The 16,288-nt window shown below is 59.4% G+C and overlaps 1 protein-coding gene across 6 annotated transcripts; it reads right to left on the reverse strand.

Annotated features, from left to right (window-relative positions):
• Positions 1–3,001: 3,001 nt before the first annotated feature.
• SLC2A11 (solute carrier family 2 member 11) lies at positions 3,002–16,033 on the reverse strand. Of its 6 annotated transcripts, none has more exons than XM_062182495.1 (13): positions 15,844–16,033; positions 14,320–14,418; positions 12,583–12,743; positions 10,028–10,152; positions 8,781–8,910; positions 8,119–8,267; positions 7,912–8,025; positions 4,480–4,667; positions 4,288–4,398; positions 3,928–4,029; positions 3,771–3,846; positions 3,472–3,599; positions 3,002–3,289 (listed from the first exon to the last, which is right to left on the reverse strand). In XM_062182495.1, the coding sequence occupies exons 1-13, from the start codon at positions 15,883–15,885 to the stop codon at positions 3,098–3,100; spliced, it is 1,617 nt and encodes a 538-aa protein (XP_062038479.1). In that variant the 5' UTR covers positions 15,886–16,033; the 3' UTR covers positions 3,002–3,097. The 6 variants fall into 6 exon arrangements, with proteins under 6 accessions (XP_062038479.1, XP_062038480.1, XP_062038481.1 ...); XM_062182496.1 differs by lacking the exon at positions 15,844–16,033 and adding an exon at positions 15,391–15,534; XM_062182497.1 differs by lacking the exon at positions 15,844–16,033 and adding an exon at positions 15,373–15,534 and having other exon boundaries at positions 4,531–4,667.
• Positions 16,034–16,288: the final 255 nt, after the last annotated feature.

The raw sequence follows: 16,288 nt of genomic DNA on the forward strand, positions 1-16,288 counted from the left end.
GCACCAAATGCCCGCCCTTATCAGGGTCTTTCAGGTGTGGCCCAGGTGGGGCCGCTGGCTGGGGCAGGCTGCTGAGCAGACGGAGGGAGGGGAGCCAGCTGCCGGCTGAGGAAGACGCCAATGGATGGGCAGCCAGCCGTCCACCCGACCATCTCTCTGGGCAGGATGTGAGTCACCTGCTCTTCCCCTTGGCTGCTTCTCCCTGGCCCCCTGCACACAGTGCCCCTTCCCCAGCCACACTGCGCCAGGCACCCCCACATGCAGCCCTGAGCTCTATCTGTCCCCAGCTGTCGGAGGCCACCCGACAAACCACATGGAAACACGCAGCACTCAGTCGATTCATCACCACGTTTATTGCCTCATTGCGTTCCAAGCCAAAGTAGGGGGCCCGGCGATGAGGGACTGGAGGCAGTCTCCCTAAGGAAACCCTTCAGTCTCCAGCCCCGAGCACACAGAAAGACAAGGATATATACCCCAGACCCCATACAGATAACATTCATTGTGTGCAATCATGCATAGCACAGGAATAGAGCAAGTTTACAAAGTAGCAATGATCAGGGTACAAGCTCTGCAGATAGAGCAAAGAACATCATAAACCTTCATCAGAAGTCACATCCTGCCTGCAGGAATATGGGACGAAAAGTCTTGGAAACAGGATTAGATAAGGGACAGCCTCAGCCTGCTGCATCTCATGTCGGGCCAGGGCCACTGGCCCTGACACCCAGCGCCCCAGTCCCTGTGCTCATGTCCGGGGCACTGAGTGTTGAGGTTGATTCGTTCTTTTTTTCTTTTTTTTAACAGGCAGAGTGGATAGTGAGAGAGAGAGACAGAGACAAAGGTCTTCCTTTTTGCCATTGGTTCACCCTCCAATGGCCACTGCGGCTGGCGCATCATGCTGATCCGAAGGTAGGAGCCAGGTGCTTATCTTGGTCTCCCATGCGGGTGCAGGGCCCAAGGACTTGGGCCATCCTCCACTGCCTTCCCGGGCCACAGTAGAGAGCTGGCCTGGAAGAGGGGCAACCGGGATAGAATCCAGCGCCCCAACCCGGTCTAGAACCCAGTGTGCCAGCGCCGCAAGGCGGAGGATTAGCCTGTTAAGCCTCGGTGCCGGCCCAAGGTTGATTCGTTCTGAGAGGAGGAGTGTGGTGGGGGCAAGAGACGCGGAGTCACCACACAGACCCTGGGAGTCAGGTGAAAGCAGGATAGAGGCAAGCAGCCCGCAGACTCATTTATTTCTGTTGGTACAGCAGCTTAAATAGCCAAGGCAGCCAATCTGGTCAAGGAGCGGTTTATGCCCTAACCAATCACAGCCTGTTGCCAGGCAGGCTCCATTTGCCATGTGGTTTCCAAAGCCATCCAATCAGAGCCTGTTACCAGGCAGGCTCCGTTGCCAGGTGGGTTTCAAAGCCATTCCTGAGCAACTGACGCTGGCTTGCCAGCGGCCATCCTGGCATGGCCTTCTCATTCCACCACTGCTGAGTGTGGGGAAAGTCGAGGTACAGACAACTCCGCTCTCCTGCAGTTGTGGAAGATGGCTGGGGGGGAGGGGGAATCACCCCTTCTGGTGACCCCGACCCGGCCCACCCATGTGCAGACTACAAAGAGGGGTGTCTGCCAGGAGACCCCCCCAGCATCTTCCCTCTGGAGGCTGGGCGCACATGCTTCAGAGGGCAGGCTCCGGCTCGGGGCGGCCCCACGATGCAAGATGTTGGGCGGAGTGGGCAGGGCTTTCTGCCCTGAGTTGCGTTGCTGGCTTCTTCACTGCAGAGGCAGTGAGTCCTTTCCCATGGACGGGTGTGGAGCGCGCGTGAGACAAGGGCCACGTCCCAACACGCAGGAGGGGCTGAAGTCCGTGCCACCTGATCTTCCTGCAAGGCAGCCAGGTGTCCCAGAGCGGGAAATGGACTACTGGATGAAGACCCTGACGGTGGGCATCGAGGTGGAGTGGGAGACTATGTCCCTGCCCACTGCTTGCCAGCACGCTGCTTGCGAGCCTGGCCCATGGGCGGGCTCCAGGGGGCTGCACCTGGCTCAGGTTTATAGTCAGCGGCCTGACTTAAAGGCAGTGCGGCGTCCTGAGTCCTGGGCTGCTGCTCAGAAACCTGCCCTCCTGGGACTCAGAGGAGCATCCGCCACACACCTTGAGGTCACCGGAGAGACATGGATGCATGGGAGTGCAGACGGAGGCCTGTCCACACTGATTACTGTCCCCATGGCGCCACCGGCCACAGGTCCCCAGCAGAGCCTGGAGACAGCGAGCAGGGTGGTCCAGGAGCAGGCCCTCAGCATGCACTGAACCTGCCCCCGCCTTGATCCTGCAAGTCCCAGCCTCCAGAACTACCAGCAATAAACTTCCGTTGCTTATAAAGCACCGGTGGATGGGACTGTGTTACCGCCACGCAGACACTCAAGAAAGGAAAACATCCACACAGCAGTTTGTGTAGGAACGTCCCCAGCAGTTTTATTCAGGGACAACCCAAATGTGCACTGGCAGGTAAACAGATAGACATCCACACAGGGGCTAGCTACTCAGTAATACAGAGAAATGCATTCGACCACATGCAACAACACGCATGAGCCTCCAAAAGCCAGACACTCACATGCCTCCGCACAGCGGGGATTCACATGACAGCAGCCTGGTTTCCGGGGCTGGGGGTGGAGTGGGGCCCTGGCAGCCCAGGGCGGGATGGTGCCTTCAGGGTGATGTGACCCTGTTGTCTCGATGGGGCAGGTGTTCCACGGCTATGCCCAGCTGTCAGAACTCATCAAGCGCAGGCTTGGGTGGAGACGGGGGACTGCATGCAAATTAGGCCTCTATAAAGTTGTGACAGGAACCAGCTCATCTGATGGTCCATTTCTGATCCTGCTCCCCCAAACACACACAGCGCAGGCCTCCCTGCTACACCGGCCTGCTACTGTTCGTCCTTGCCTCCCACTGAACTGCCTTCAGACCTGGGCCGCAGGCTGGCTCACCACTGATGGCTAAGCACCTGGCACCGTGGCCACACACCCCCGCACACACCAAGCAGGAGTGCATGGGTGGTGGCAGCCCAGACACTGGGCAGCACTGGCGTGGGCCCACGCCGTGCCTTCTGGGCTAGAGCTCCGTGAACTGAAGGACCTCTGGGCCCCTCCACCTGGGGTCCCTGGGGAAGTTGAGTCTGTGCAGCTCCTGGGTGATCTCCAGGAAGCTCTTGCCTTTGGTTTCAGGAAGGAACAAGCCGGTGTAGACGGCCCCACACACGCAGACGGCGAGGAAAGGGACGTAGATGAAGTGGGACAAGCCCTCCTGTGGGTGAAGAGAGACCCTAAGACCTGGTGTGCCTCTTGGCCTCCAAAGGAAAGGCCTGGAGACCAGGGGGAGGGGCCGGCTCCTTTCTCCCAGGACCCCTCCCCCACGGAGGCCTCCAGGGTTCTTAGGCTGACAGGGGCCCCGCCGGAGACAGGTGCCACAGGGCAGGGCAGGCTTACCATGAGGAAGGGGAACCCCAGCCCCAGCAGGAAGAGCATGGTCCACAGGAGCACCCCATACACCGCGTAGGCAGCAGGCCGGGCAGTCTGGTCAAACAGTTCAGTGGCCAGGATGCCTGTCACTCCAGCTGCAAGAGGCGGGGACAGGAGCAGGACTGGAACAGACCCTGGGGCGCTCCTCCAGCCACTCTCTCCCCTCCCAGGGGCCTGGGCACAGGTGGGCTGCCGGGCCCGGCTCCCCCATTCATCCAGGGTGCCTTTGGCAAGACCAGAAGCCCAGAGACCCTTGGGCTACTCACCAGGGCCAATGCCAAAGCTGAGAATGAAGCCAAAGACACAGGACATGGCCAGGTAGGGCATCCAGGGGTAGGAGTCCTGCCACGGGTGGGGTGGGGTGAAGCGAAGGAGGAAGCGGCCGCCCCCTCCCTCCCAGCCCCTCCCCTTATCCCTAGCTACCTGCAGGCACAGGGCGGCCGTGAAGACGCTCCCCCAGCAGGTCATGAGGCAGTAGCCCGCCATGAGCAGCACACGCCGGCCCACCCTCTCCACCACCGCACTCTGCGAAGAAAGCCGGAGTGCTCAGACACACAGGCGCACTGGGGGCCCTGGGTTCGGCGGCAGAGGACGCTAAGGGCGCTCGTGGGGAGCTGCATCACATCGTGCACTCCCCAGAGGACCTTGGCCAATCCCATCTCAGAACGGTGGGGCGAGTGCCCGGCAAACAGCAGGCGCTCAATCAGTGCTTGTTGGCTGAGCCGAAAGGGCCGGGTCCCCCCACCCCTACCCCCGGCAGGGCTGCTGGACGCGAGGACTCACACTGACGAGAGAGGCGAGCAGCTCGCAGGCGCCGGTGCCCACGAGCGCGTAGGAGATCCTGTGCTCCGGCATCCCCGCGGCGCGGAACACTGCGGACGCGTAGGCGTACACCTGCGGGGAACGGGCGTGGGTGGCGCTCAGGCTCCCGCCCCCGCCGCCGGCCCCCGCCGCCGCCCGCGCCCCGCGCCGCACCGAGTCGTTGCCGCACAGCTCCATGGCGCTGCCCAGCACCACGAGGCTCACCACCTGCCTCCGCAGCGCCGGGTCGCCCAACAGATGCCACGGGCGCCGCGGGCCGCCGGCCCCGCAGGCAGCCCGCTCCTCCCGCAGCTCCACCAGCTCCTCCTCCACGTCCTCGGAGCCCCGTAGCCGCCGCAGCGCTGGAGGGAGCGGGGCCGGGTAAGGGGGCCGCCCCGCCACCGCCCGTACCGCTAAGGTCCCCCAAGAGCGCCCCCTTCCCCTCCCCGCCTCCAGTGCAGCTTCAGCGGGACGTCGTGGGTGGGGAGCACACGGCCATTGTCGCTCCCCGCCCCTCACCCCTCCGCGTAGGCAGCCCTCGGTTAGGCCGCGGGCCCAGCGCACTCTGCTCGCTCTAGTCTCGTCCCCACGGGAACAAACTGGCTAGGCCCTGGGGTCCTAGGAGGAGATGCGAGACGTGTGCCCGGCTGTGACTTCCGGGCTCAGAGGCCCCTGGGGGGTGTTAGGACAGAGGGAGACAGCTCTGAGTTGGCACCAGGCATAGCCACGCTTACAATGGGCACCTGCGACACAAAGGTGCTTCAGTAGGTGCATGGAAATGGAACTAAAAGACACGTTTATTTGGGTGCAAAAAAGTTTTTTTTTGAAATCTATGCATAGGAGATCTTCAAAAACTTTATGAAAAATGCGTATCAAGAACAAATTATGCATAGAGTTCAAGATTTTTGGTATCAAATGTACTTTTTTTTTTTTGACAGAGAGAGAGAGACAGAGAGAAAGGTCTTCCCTTTGCCGTTGGTTCACCATCCAATGGCTGCTGGGGCAGGCGCACCGCGCTGATCCGAAGGCAGGAACCAGGTGCTTCTCCTGGTCTCCCGGCGCCCCGACCGGGACTAGAACCCGGTGTGCTGGCGCCACAAGGCGGAGGATTAGCCTATTGAGCCGCGGCACCGGCCCAAATGTACCTTTTATTTTCATTTTCTACTAGCTTTAAAATTCTTTTTTTTTTTTTTAATTTGAAAGGGAGAGAGAGAGAGAGAGGGAGAAAGAGAGAGAGAGATCTCCTGTCTGGTGGTTTGCTCCCTAGATTCCTGCAACAGCCAAGACTGGACCAGGTCAAACAGGAGGTTGGAACCCAATCCAAGTGTTGCACGTGTGGGTGACAGGGACCCAAGCACCAGGGCCATCACCTGCTGCTTCCCAGGGCGTGCATTAGCAGGGAGCTGGATTGAGAAGCCGGGACTCGAAGTGGGCACGCAGGCAGCAACTTAACTGCTCTGCCGTGCGCCTCCCTGCCTCAAACCTGCTGAGGCCCCCTCACCTAGAGTGCTGGGTTCTAAGAAGAGGCAGAGAGCCCTTAGGAAAAGTGGAACCCCATGCTACGTGGTGCAGTAGCCTGGAAGGAAGGAAGCAGTAGACCGAATGCTCACTTAGGAATCCGAGCAGAAACCTCCGAGCGCAGCAAACGTGAACTGAATATTCTACCCTTACCACGAGGTGACACCAGATGGGCGCTCAGAACACTGGCCTGTGTGCAAGCAGGATTCAGAAGGGACAAAGTCCAGTTAAATTTAGCACATCCCAGAAGTTGCTAGGTTAGCTTAAAAAAAAAAAAAACCACCTGATTCCCATCTGTAGCCTCTCCAGAAGTGTCCATCTGAGGGCAAAGCTCACACCGGAGCACAGCCAGGAAGCCACAGCTGCAGAGTCAAGGCTTAAAGCAGAGCCTCATGTACCCTCAGAGGTGAAAGGGGGAGCAATCAGAAGACCGGAGGGCACTGGAAATGCCCAGAGGCCAGCACAGGACTCGGGTCCTTGCTCAACAGCAGTGGTGGGTGTGGCTTGCTGGGACAGAGACCAAACACACAGAAAACCCATCTGGTTTTTCAGAAAGCTGTACTGGCGAAACCTCCACCAGCCTGCGTGAAAAGAGACTGAAGCAGGTGGACATTGTATACAGACTTTTGTGCCCCAGCTTTGTAGAGACAGGAAGCAGGTGCTGTCTTCTGGAAGGGTCTGGAAGGGTCAGGAAGGTGAAGGAGAAGGGAGAACTGCTGGGAGGGCTACACTGGAGCCCCGGAGAAGTGCAGGCCAGGAGTCGCTCTCCGGGGGCGGAGCCAGCATGCCATCCAGGAACACACACACACACCCCTGGCCGTGTGCTCCCAGGGGCACCTCAGAGTCCCTGTGGCTCGGGGACTCTCCGTACACTTCCCTTGCCCGCCTCGATGTGGTCTCCTTGTCTCACCTGACTTGTGTTCCCAGGCCCCTGGTCTCTGGATCAAGAGAAGGTACGTACATGAAGGGCAGGTGTTTAGCCTACAGGTTAAGAAGCCATTTACAGGGGTCGGCACTGTGGTGCAGTAGGTTAACGCCCCAGCCTGAATCGCCCCGGTTTGAGTCCTGGCTGCTCCATTTCCGGTCCAGCTCTCTGCTATGGCCTGGGAAAGCAGTAGAAGATGGCCCAAGTCCTTGGGCCCCTGCACCCGTGTGGGAGACCTGGAAGAAGCTCCTGGTTTTGGATCAGCACAGCTCCAGCCATTGCAGCCAATTGGAGAGTGAACCAGCAGATGGAAGATCTCTCTTTCTCTCTCACTCTCGCTCTCTCTGCCTCTCCTCTCTTTGTGTAACTCAAGACTTTCAAATAAATAAATCTTAAAAAAAAGAAGGCATTTACTAATACCTGCGTCCGTACTGGAGCCCTGGGTTCCATCCCCAGCTCTGGCTCCTGACTTCAGCTTCCTGCGAACGCAGATGCTGGGAGGCAGCAGTCATGCTTCAAGGGGTTGGGTTCCTGCTGCCCACATGGGAGTCCTGGATTGAGTTTCTGGCTCCTGGCTTTGGCTGACCCAGCCCTGGTCATTACAGCCATTTGTGGGCCTCCAGAGTAGTGCTCTCTCTCTCTCTCCCTCCCTCTCAAATTTTAAAAAGACATATTTAGACTTAATGTGATCTTAGGATCCAGGACCTCAAGCCCGATACCATGACTGGATGAGACCCTGGAGACCCGAGGGTGGGACTAGACACACGGGGAGAGACACCATTGGCCACGGTGGTGAGATAATTAAGGGGCCCTGGCCTTTGCCCCTCCCCCACGTCCTTGCCTCCACGGAGTGGGAGGATGTGCCATGAACCGTCCTTCTCTAGACTTTGCACTCAGCAGCGAGATGCCCCTTGGCCAGTGGAATGTTTTGGGCGCGAGGGAAAGGTGGTGGAAAGTGCTTGTGCCCCTGGATTTGCCTGCGTGTGCCGCTGCCACCACGACCCTTCCTAGGCTAGCCTGTCGGGGCCAAGGTCAAAGGAGAGGCAAGGACAGCAGAGCCGCACGGCTGCAGCCCAGCCCAGCGGGCCGCAGCACAGCTGTCTGACGAAGACACTCATCAGCCACTTGGTGCCAGGCAGTGAGGTCTGGCACCGGCGTTTTACCTTGTGTTGCAGGTGTGGCTCTTCTGCGGGGATCCCTGGATGGCAGTGGCTGGGTCTGACCTGCCCCAACCCCTCGGATAAAGAGTTTTCTGGATGTGTGGACAGGTCGTGGCACTGGGGCACAAAGAGAAGGATGGCCTTGCTGCGGCAAGGACTCCCAAGAGACAGGGGCCCAGACGCTCCCCTTGGCCAAGGGCAGCGACTCACCTGCCAGGCAGGCCTTGGTGTCTCCGCGGTCAATGAGGAGGTAGCGCGGGCTCTCGGGAAGCAGGGGAAGGGAGCCAAGCTGGAGGAGCCCGGGCACCACGCAGCTGGCCAGCAGCAGGGGCCAGGCCTGTGGGCCACCCAGGAGCTCCCTGGGGAGACAGAGGAGAGGCTGGGTCAGGTGCTTCCTTGCCACGACTCTGCCCACCTGCCCCCTAACCCCTTGCCTACCCACCAAGCTGCCTTCAAAGGACCTGCACTGTCCTATGCTTCTTCCTACCCAGCTCTACGTCTGGACGTGAAGATACCTCCCAGCCAGGCAGAGGGCCCCTGCTCCCCTCGTCCCTACAACTAGCCTCCCCAGGGGTCTCAGCTCTGCCCCCTCCTCTGTTCTCTCTTCTTAAAGCTCCAGCCATTAACCCCTTGTCTGTGAGCACCCATGCTCTGTTCCCTGAACTGCAGAGCCTGGGCAAAGGTGATTCACACTAGAGTGTGGTTGGCTGATACCTGTGTGGTGTGTTGGCCAGGGCTTCATTGCTTTCGTGCAAAGAAGCCACACCTCAATCTACCCATCGGGCAGGGGATAAATGCAGGTGAAGACAGGCTTCCCCCACCCCCCCAGCATCCCTAGAACCACTTGGTGCCCCCAGAGGAGGGGTGCTTACCTGAGTCCCACGACCTGTCCCATCATGATCCCCAGGGCCGTGAAGACGGCTGAGGTCATGGCCACGGCTCCTCGGAGCTCCTTGGGGGCACTCTCTCCCAGGTACATGGGCTGGACGTTCATGCTCACACCTGGACGGGTGCACAGAGGGGGCGTGTCAGCTGCAGGTGCAGCCCTGGATGCCTGGCCTCGCTCGGCAGGCACCACACAGCCCCTGGTGTGCTGGGCTCTGGCCTCGAGGGCCTCTCCCTCACAGTGTGGGGAGATCACCTCCCCTTCCCTTTTTAAAAATTTATTTGAAAGAAAGAGAGAGAAAGGGAGGGAGAGAGAGAGAGAGAGGGAGAGGGAGAGAGATCTTGCATTCACTGGTTCACTTCTCAGATGGTCGCAACAGCTGGGCTGGGCCGGGCTGAAGCCAGGAACCAGGAGCTTCGTCTGGGTCTCCCACGTGGTGACAGGGACTCAATCACTTGGGCCATCCATCCTCTGCTGCTTTCCCAGGCACATTAGCAGGGAGCTGGATCCGAAGTGGAGCGCCCAGGCAGACAAGAACCACTGCCCATATGGTGCCACGGTGTTAGCCCCTCAGCTCCCTTCCTGGTCGGTTGCTAGAGCCCCCCTCCCACCCCGTGTACAGAGCTCTTTGTAGATCCTGCTGCTGGGACAGGCATGAAGGCCTCCCAGGGGGCTGGTGGGGCAGGAAGCAAAGGGCGGACGCAAGTCCCTGGGGCTCAGGAAGCCAAGGCTTACACTGGCTGCTCCTGCTGCGGCTGCCTACTCACTCCTCTTCTCCCCTCCCCCCCCCCCTTCCTTCCATTTATTTGAAACAGAGTTCTTCTGTCTTCTGGTTCACTCCCCAAGTGCAACAACCAGGGCAGGGCCAGCCAGAAGCCGGGAGCTCAGAAGTCCATCCAGGTGTCCCCATGTGGGTGGCAGAGACCCAATCAGCTGCTGCCTCCCAGGGTGCACGTGAGCAGGACGCTGGACTTGAAGTGGAGCTGAGACCGGAACCCAAGCTCTCCAGCCTGGGGTGCAGGGCCCAGGCAGCGTCAAGCACTGCACCGGCCGTCTGCTCTAGGATCATCTTTCTACGGCCGCATGTGTCTGTCCCAGGAGACTCTGAAGATCAACTATTTGTAGTCATTTTTGCAAAAACAAAGGCGTGCATGAATGAAAGGTGGATCGAATTAGGAGACCCCCGGAGGAAGGAAAGAAAGGGGTGGATGCGCGGACAGGAGGCGGCCGTACCTGCGCTGACGCCCACGAGCAGTCTGCCCAGCATGATCATCTCAAAGGAGCCCGCTCGGCGGCTGAAGCCAAACAGGACAGCTGCAGCCACCGTGCAGAGGTCATTCACCAGCAGGGACCTCTTCCTGCGGCAGGAGGCAGCAGTGAGGTGGGCGCTGGTTCAGTGCATGGGGCCCTCCCTGATGACACACACAGGCTTGTGTGTGATATGCGTGTGGTGTGCAGTGTGTCATGTTAGGTGTGGTATGGTGTTTGTGTGGGTGATGTGATGTATGTGTGGTGTGTGTGTATAATGTGTGGTGTGTGTGTGTATGATATGTGTGCACTGTGTCTGCAGTGTCTGGTGTGTGTGTATGGTATACATCTGTGCTGTATATGCAGTGTATGTGTGTGTGTAGTATGCACCTGTGGTCTGTGTTCATGGTGTATGTGGTGTGCACCTGTGGTGTACGTCTATGGTATGTATACAGTGTGTCTGGGGTGTGCACCTGTTGGGGGTGTGTGTGTATGTGCACTGTCTGGTTGTGGTGTGCACCTGTGGTGTATGTCTGTGGTGTGTATGCAGTGTATGTATGTGGTGTGTGTTTATGGTATGTGTAGTGTGTGTGTGAATGTGGTATGTGTCTGCGGGGTGTGTGTGTGCAGTGTCTTGTGTCTGTGTGTCTGTGGCATGTGTTATGGTATGTGTGTGATGTGCATGCAGTATGAGTTATGTGTGGTATGTGTCTATGGTATACATGCAGTGTCTGTGGTGTGCATGCAGTGTGGGGGGTATTGTGGTGTATGTGTGTCTGTGGTGGACCTGTAGTGTGTAAGCAGTATGTGTGTGGTGTCTGTAGTGTCTATGTCTGTGATTTGTTTGTGGGCAGTGTATGTGTCTGTGGTGTGTGTGTATGGTGTGTGTCTGTGTGGTGTGAGTGGTGTCTGTGTATGTGGTGTGTGTATGGTGTGTGTTTAGTGTGTGTGGTGTCTGTGTATGTGGTGTGTCTATGGTGTGTGTTTGGTGTCTATGGTGTGTGTGTGGTGTGTGTCTATGGTGTGTGTGAACTATTTCCAGGTGTCAAAGCTCTGTACCTGGGAGTGACCGTGACCATCACAGCCGGGTCTAGGCTCACTTGTGGTTTGCCTAGGGGAGGACCCTCCCACTCTAACCCTGACAAACCCAAATCCCTCTCCTTTCTGCCTGCAATGACAGAATTTACATCTTAGGACTTTCTCCCTTCAGACTCAGCGCTGTTCTCCCCAGATTCCTTTGTAAAACGAAGGGACTAATGCACTTTTCTTGGGCTCACTAAAATCCTAGGGGGAGGAACAGGAACTTAGGGTGGAAGGGCAGGCCAGGTGCAAGCCCTCCCGTCTCCTCCATGTCCACAGCACCACTTCTCAGACCCTTCAGGATGGCCTGTGTGCCAGCGCCCTGGCCAGCGGCACAGATGCAAGCTGAGGAGGGGACCATGGGAATTCACCTGCTCTGCCACGGGGCAGTGTCAGCTTTGGGTTCCTGATCCTGAGCTCAGAAGTGCCACACGGCTTGCCCATGACTGCCCACTGTGCTGGCAAGCACACTGAAGCCACAGGGGGCCGGCCTTCTGCCCAAAGTCAACAGCACGCCAGTGACACGATGTGAACCCAGGCTCAGGTCTCCTGGGTCTCCTGTCACCGTTATGAACTTGGACTGGCCGTAAGTCCAACTGTAATCAACAACGACCATAACACGGTGGTAATAATGACTTCCACATCCTCCTCCCTCCCACTCCTCCCCCGGCATGGTCAGGTGACCCAAGGTGGACCAGTAGCAACACATCTCCCTGGAGCCTGGCTCTTGGATGATGATGACGTCAGAGATGGCATGTGGCTGGGGCTGAGAGCCCTAAAGGCTCCCTGCCCAAGGAAAGCCCCAGTGCTGGCTGCTGAGAGCTGCTGCCCTTCAAGCCCTAGCATTTAAGCACTTCCTTCCTTTGTATGACGTGGCCCATATCCTCCCTGTTATTACAGTTTTTAAAAGATTTCTTTATTTGAAAGGCAGAGCTACAGCAGTCTGGAAAAAGAGAACTTCCATCCACGCGTTCACTATCCAAATGACCACAACAGCCAAGTCTAAGCCAGGATGAAGCCAGGAGCCAAGAACTCTATCCAGGTCTCCCAAGTGGCTGGCAGGGCCCAAGCACGTGGGGCACCATCCTCTGCTGCCTTCCCAGGTGCATTAGCAGGGAGCTGGATTGGAAGCAGAGCAGCTGGGCGAGCCACAAACCGGCACCCATATGGGATGCCCACATGCCAGCCCCAGTTGTTATAGATTCTGGATTCGTTAGCATCACTCTGTTGTCTGCTATCCCAGAAGTGCCCGATACATGAGAAAAAAGCAGAGCTCTGGGGAAGGTACTCCTTCGATGTTGGATAGCATCTGGAGCCAGCAGTCAGGAGTCCTGGCTTTCTCTCCTCTACCAAAGCTCCCTGGAAATGGGACCCCCTCTCCCCAAGTGAAGCCACAGCAGAGTGAGAGTGAGGAGCGGCTCTGGGCCGTGCACCTGCTGCACCACACAGGAAGAACCTACCTTCCCAGCGTGACGGCCAGGTGTCCCGCCAGGAGCGCCCCTAAGAGGCCCCCCAGGGGATAAAGGGACACGATGATGGACCACACCAGCAGGATCAGGCGGTCAGGCAGTGGCTCACCAGTGCGCACCTGCCACGTCTCATTGGTGAATTCCTGAATGTACTGTGGACAGAGATGCCAGTCAGTGTTCTGGGGACAGGGACGAGGGGGCAGTGTTGGGCAAGACACAGCCCTCTCCCTCAAGGGGCCCTGGCCTCTGCAGGGCAGGCACCAGATCTGCCGAGCCGCACAGTGCTCTGTGGGGCAGGAACCGACTGGCCCGAGTCTCTCCTAAGTGCAGGGCGCCAGGCCGGTTTCTCTGCCCCAGGCAATATTTCCCATAGCGTGGTGCTGGCCACTCTCCCTTGACCCATCTCTGGGAAGACACCGGGCCTCCACACTCACACCACACCTCCTCATGGCAAAGGTATGGCAGTTGCCCACACTGAGCTACAACTTAATCTCATTCTGGAAACCGAACCAAACATGTTTTTCTTTTGCTTTTTCAGGTCTGAGGACCACTGGGCGTGTGACTGACTGGAGTCCCTTGGCAGGATACTTTGCATCTCTCAGATCCCCGCCGGTCCATATCTGGCAGTGGCTTCGTGTTGCAGAACGTCCGGCTGTGCCCTGCTCTTGAGGTGGTGCCATCAGGCAAGCGTCCCAGGGACCGATGACCGTTCTCAGACTTCGGCCCCTGGCTCAGCAGCCCGGCCTCCGTAAGAACCCCGGGCCGCCCTCACTGGCCAGGACAGCAGTCCTCCAGGTGGGCCATCTGCTGGCGCCCTCGTCGGTAGACAGATTAAACCTTTCTCAAACCTGGTCCTTGGCCTTTTGATTCAGCACCAGGAACAGAGTGACATTATATCTATACTGCTCCCAAGTCCTAGGGCCCCAGACCCCACATGACTGCTCCCCACCCCCACTTCAGCTAATTACAGGCCCAGGCCTCCCACATTCTGACCAACTGGCTGTAAGCAGGGGGGGGGGGGGGTGTCCTCGAACCATCTTCTTGGGTTCCAGCTGGGAGAACCGAAGACTAAGCTGTATTTTTGTACCCCTTTGGAGTCACTGCCACCTTTCTCACCCCAGCTGTGCCCCTACCCACACCTGTGAGCAGGCTTCTGTTGAACTTGGCCAGTGGGGAGCATCAGCAGGACCGCAGAGAAGGCGGGGGAGAGGGATGGGGAGGGGGAGTTGTTCCTTTGGTTCCTCCCCACCCCCGTGAGGTCACCTAAGGTTGCCGTGACCCTGGCCAATAGTCACTAGGGCTCTGCTCTTTCCCGGCTTTGGTAACTGTGCCTCCCGGGTGTCCCTCCATGGGGGGTGGGGCGTGGGGGTGACGGATCTGCACTGCCTGACTCTCCATGTCCACGAGCGTTCTCCAGGTGCCCTCAATCCTTCTGTGAACCGTCTTGCTGAATACGAATCACACACGGGAGACCATGGCTTTGGGCTAGGCTCCCGCCCCGCGCCAGCGGCAGGGGTGTCATCAAGCCAGGACGAGGGAGCACATGTGGTCTCAGCGGAGGACGCAGAGCCCTGTCCCAGCCCACAGGCACCTCGGGGACACCCCAGAGGAGAGGGACACATGGGAGCAAGCGCCACCCAGTGGACACTGGGCTGAAGCTCCGGCCAGTGGGCAGCCGTCAGCTCTCCCTTAGTGCCTTCTAGGACGGTAGTCACAACAGATACATACCAAGGTCGGGGCGTTGATGATGGAAAGGTTGTAGCCAAACTGAAAAGTCCCACCAATGCCAGCCGCAAAGATGGTGAGGAACAGGACCCTGCTCTGAATCTGGGGACAGAGAGGAGGACACACAGTGACCGACAGCAGCCTCCCCTGCCCTCCCCAGGCCGGGCCTGCCATGCCTAGCGTCACAATTGATCTGAACCAGGCCCCAAGGGGAGATATTTGGGCCACGTGGCCGCCAGGCAGCAGAGGGACCCCACTCCCCCCTCACTAAGCGCATGCCCTGCCAGCCTTTCCCAACGTCCTCTTAGCTGGGCTGCCCTTGGCCACATCTGCTGTGGTGTGGGGCCCCAAGGGGGTGGGGCGGGGTGAAGTTCTGCCCCACGCAGGACAGCAGCTCCAGAGCCCCAAGGGTTCCCTACAGAGAAACAGTTTCCAAACACAGTGGGCTCCAAAACCTGGGCGGAGTTAGAGGGAGGGAGAGATCTTCCATCCACTGGTTCACTTCCCAAATGGCTGCAACAGCCAGGGCTGGGCCAGGCAGAAGCCAGGGGCCAGGAGCTTCTTCCGGTCTCCCGCATGGGTGCAGGGGCCCAAGCCCTAGGGCCATCTTTGCTGCTTTCCCAGGCGCATCAGCAGGGAGCGGGATCAGAAGTGGAACAGCCGGGACTTGAACCAGCGCCCACATGAGATGCCGGCTCTGCAGGGAGCGGTTTAACCAGGAGCACACCGACCCCAGCCCTATTATAAATAAGGTGGTCATAGGAAAACGGCCTGAGAGGAGGGGACATCTGTACAGACGGTGACAAGTAGAGGGGACGGCACCATGACCGGGCTGGAGAACGCAGGGCCGCGTTGGGTGCCGTGGGTTCGCCCGCTGCCGCCGCTCCTTCCGGGCGGCCGGAGCTGAGAGGGCACGGGGGATGGAGGACCCGAGAGTGGGCAGGAGGGGCTAGCCGAGCCGGCACCCCACCTCGGGGCGTGAACCCCGCTAGCACCCAACACCACCATCCCCTCCCGCACAAGCTGTTTCGGGACAATTCACGGCTTCCTTAAAACCTTCAAGGGCGAATGCACCGAATTCACGTGGGTCCACAATCTCATCAGAAACCCCTGGGCAGGCAGCTTTCTAACTCAGACCCTCGCGAATCGCAGGAGGGCGGAGAGCCATTAGCAGAACAGAGGACGGGAATCCCGGTTCTGTCTCAAGGCGACCCTCTGCCACCCCGGGCGCGCGGCAAGCAAGGCGCATGCGCATTGGGGGCCGCGCGGTGCCGCGCTCCTGGAGTGAGAGGGGGGCCGCGCACGCGCAGAGGGAGTTTAACCCGCAAAAGCCATCCAGGCCGAAGCGGACACGCATGCGCACAGGGTATTGCGCGCGCAGCGGTAGGGGAAATTAGCGGAGTCAGGCTCACCGGCAGAACCCTAGCGCAGGCGCAGTGTCGCGCAGCACGGCCGCCCGGCAAGAGGCACGCGCAGGCGCACAGGGTGTTAAGCGAAGGCGGAGGGGAGTTTGCGCGAGGTGGTCACCTTTGGGCGAGGCCGCGAGCGGTGCTGCTGCTCATCCTCCATTCCTCCCTTCCCGCAGCTCTGAGGCTCGAGAGCCTCCCGCGCCGCACTCGGTTCAGCCCGGGCTCATGTCTGCAGACCGGAAGTGAGCTGTGGTCGGAGGGACTGGACCTCCGCCGGTCCTGGGCCGCTCGGGCTCCGAGTCGCCCGGCCACTTCCGCCCGGACCCGGGGCGCCTCCGCGGAGCCGAGCCCTTGCCGATGGTCCCGGTCCTAGGCGCGGCCGAACCGCGGAGTCGGCGGGGCCGAGCTAGCCTCCTGCTCCTTGCGACCCGGGCGTTGGGACAAAGGCCGGCCGGAACCAGGCTGGCCGAAGATGCTGCGCCGCCGGTCACGGAAACCTGAGCGTGGTCGCCGGGGAAGTCCCTGGGGCAAAGGCCGCCGCTGGGCGGACACCGGGACCGGCT

The sequence above is a fragment of the Lepus europaeus genome, chromosome 23 (assembly GCF_033115175.1).
Source record: "Lepus europaeus isolate LE1 chromosome 23, mLepTim1.pri, whole genome shotgun sequence".
Taxonomy (NCBI): domain Eukaryota; kingdom Metazoa; phylum Chordata; class Mammalia; order Lagomorpha; family Leporidae; genus Lepus; species Lepus europaeus.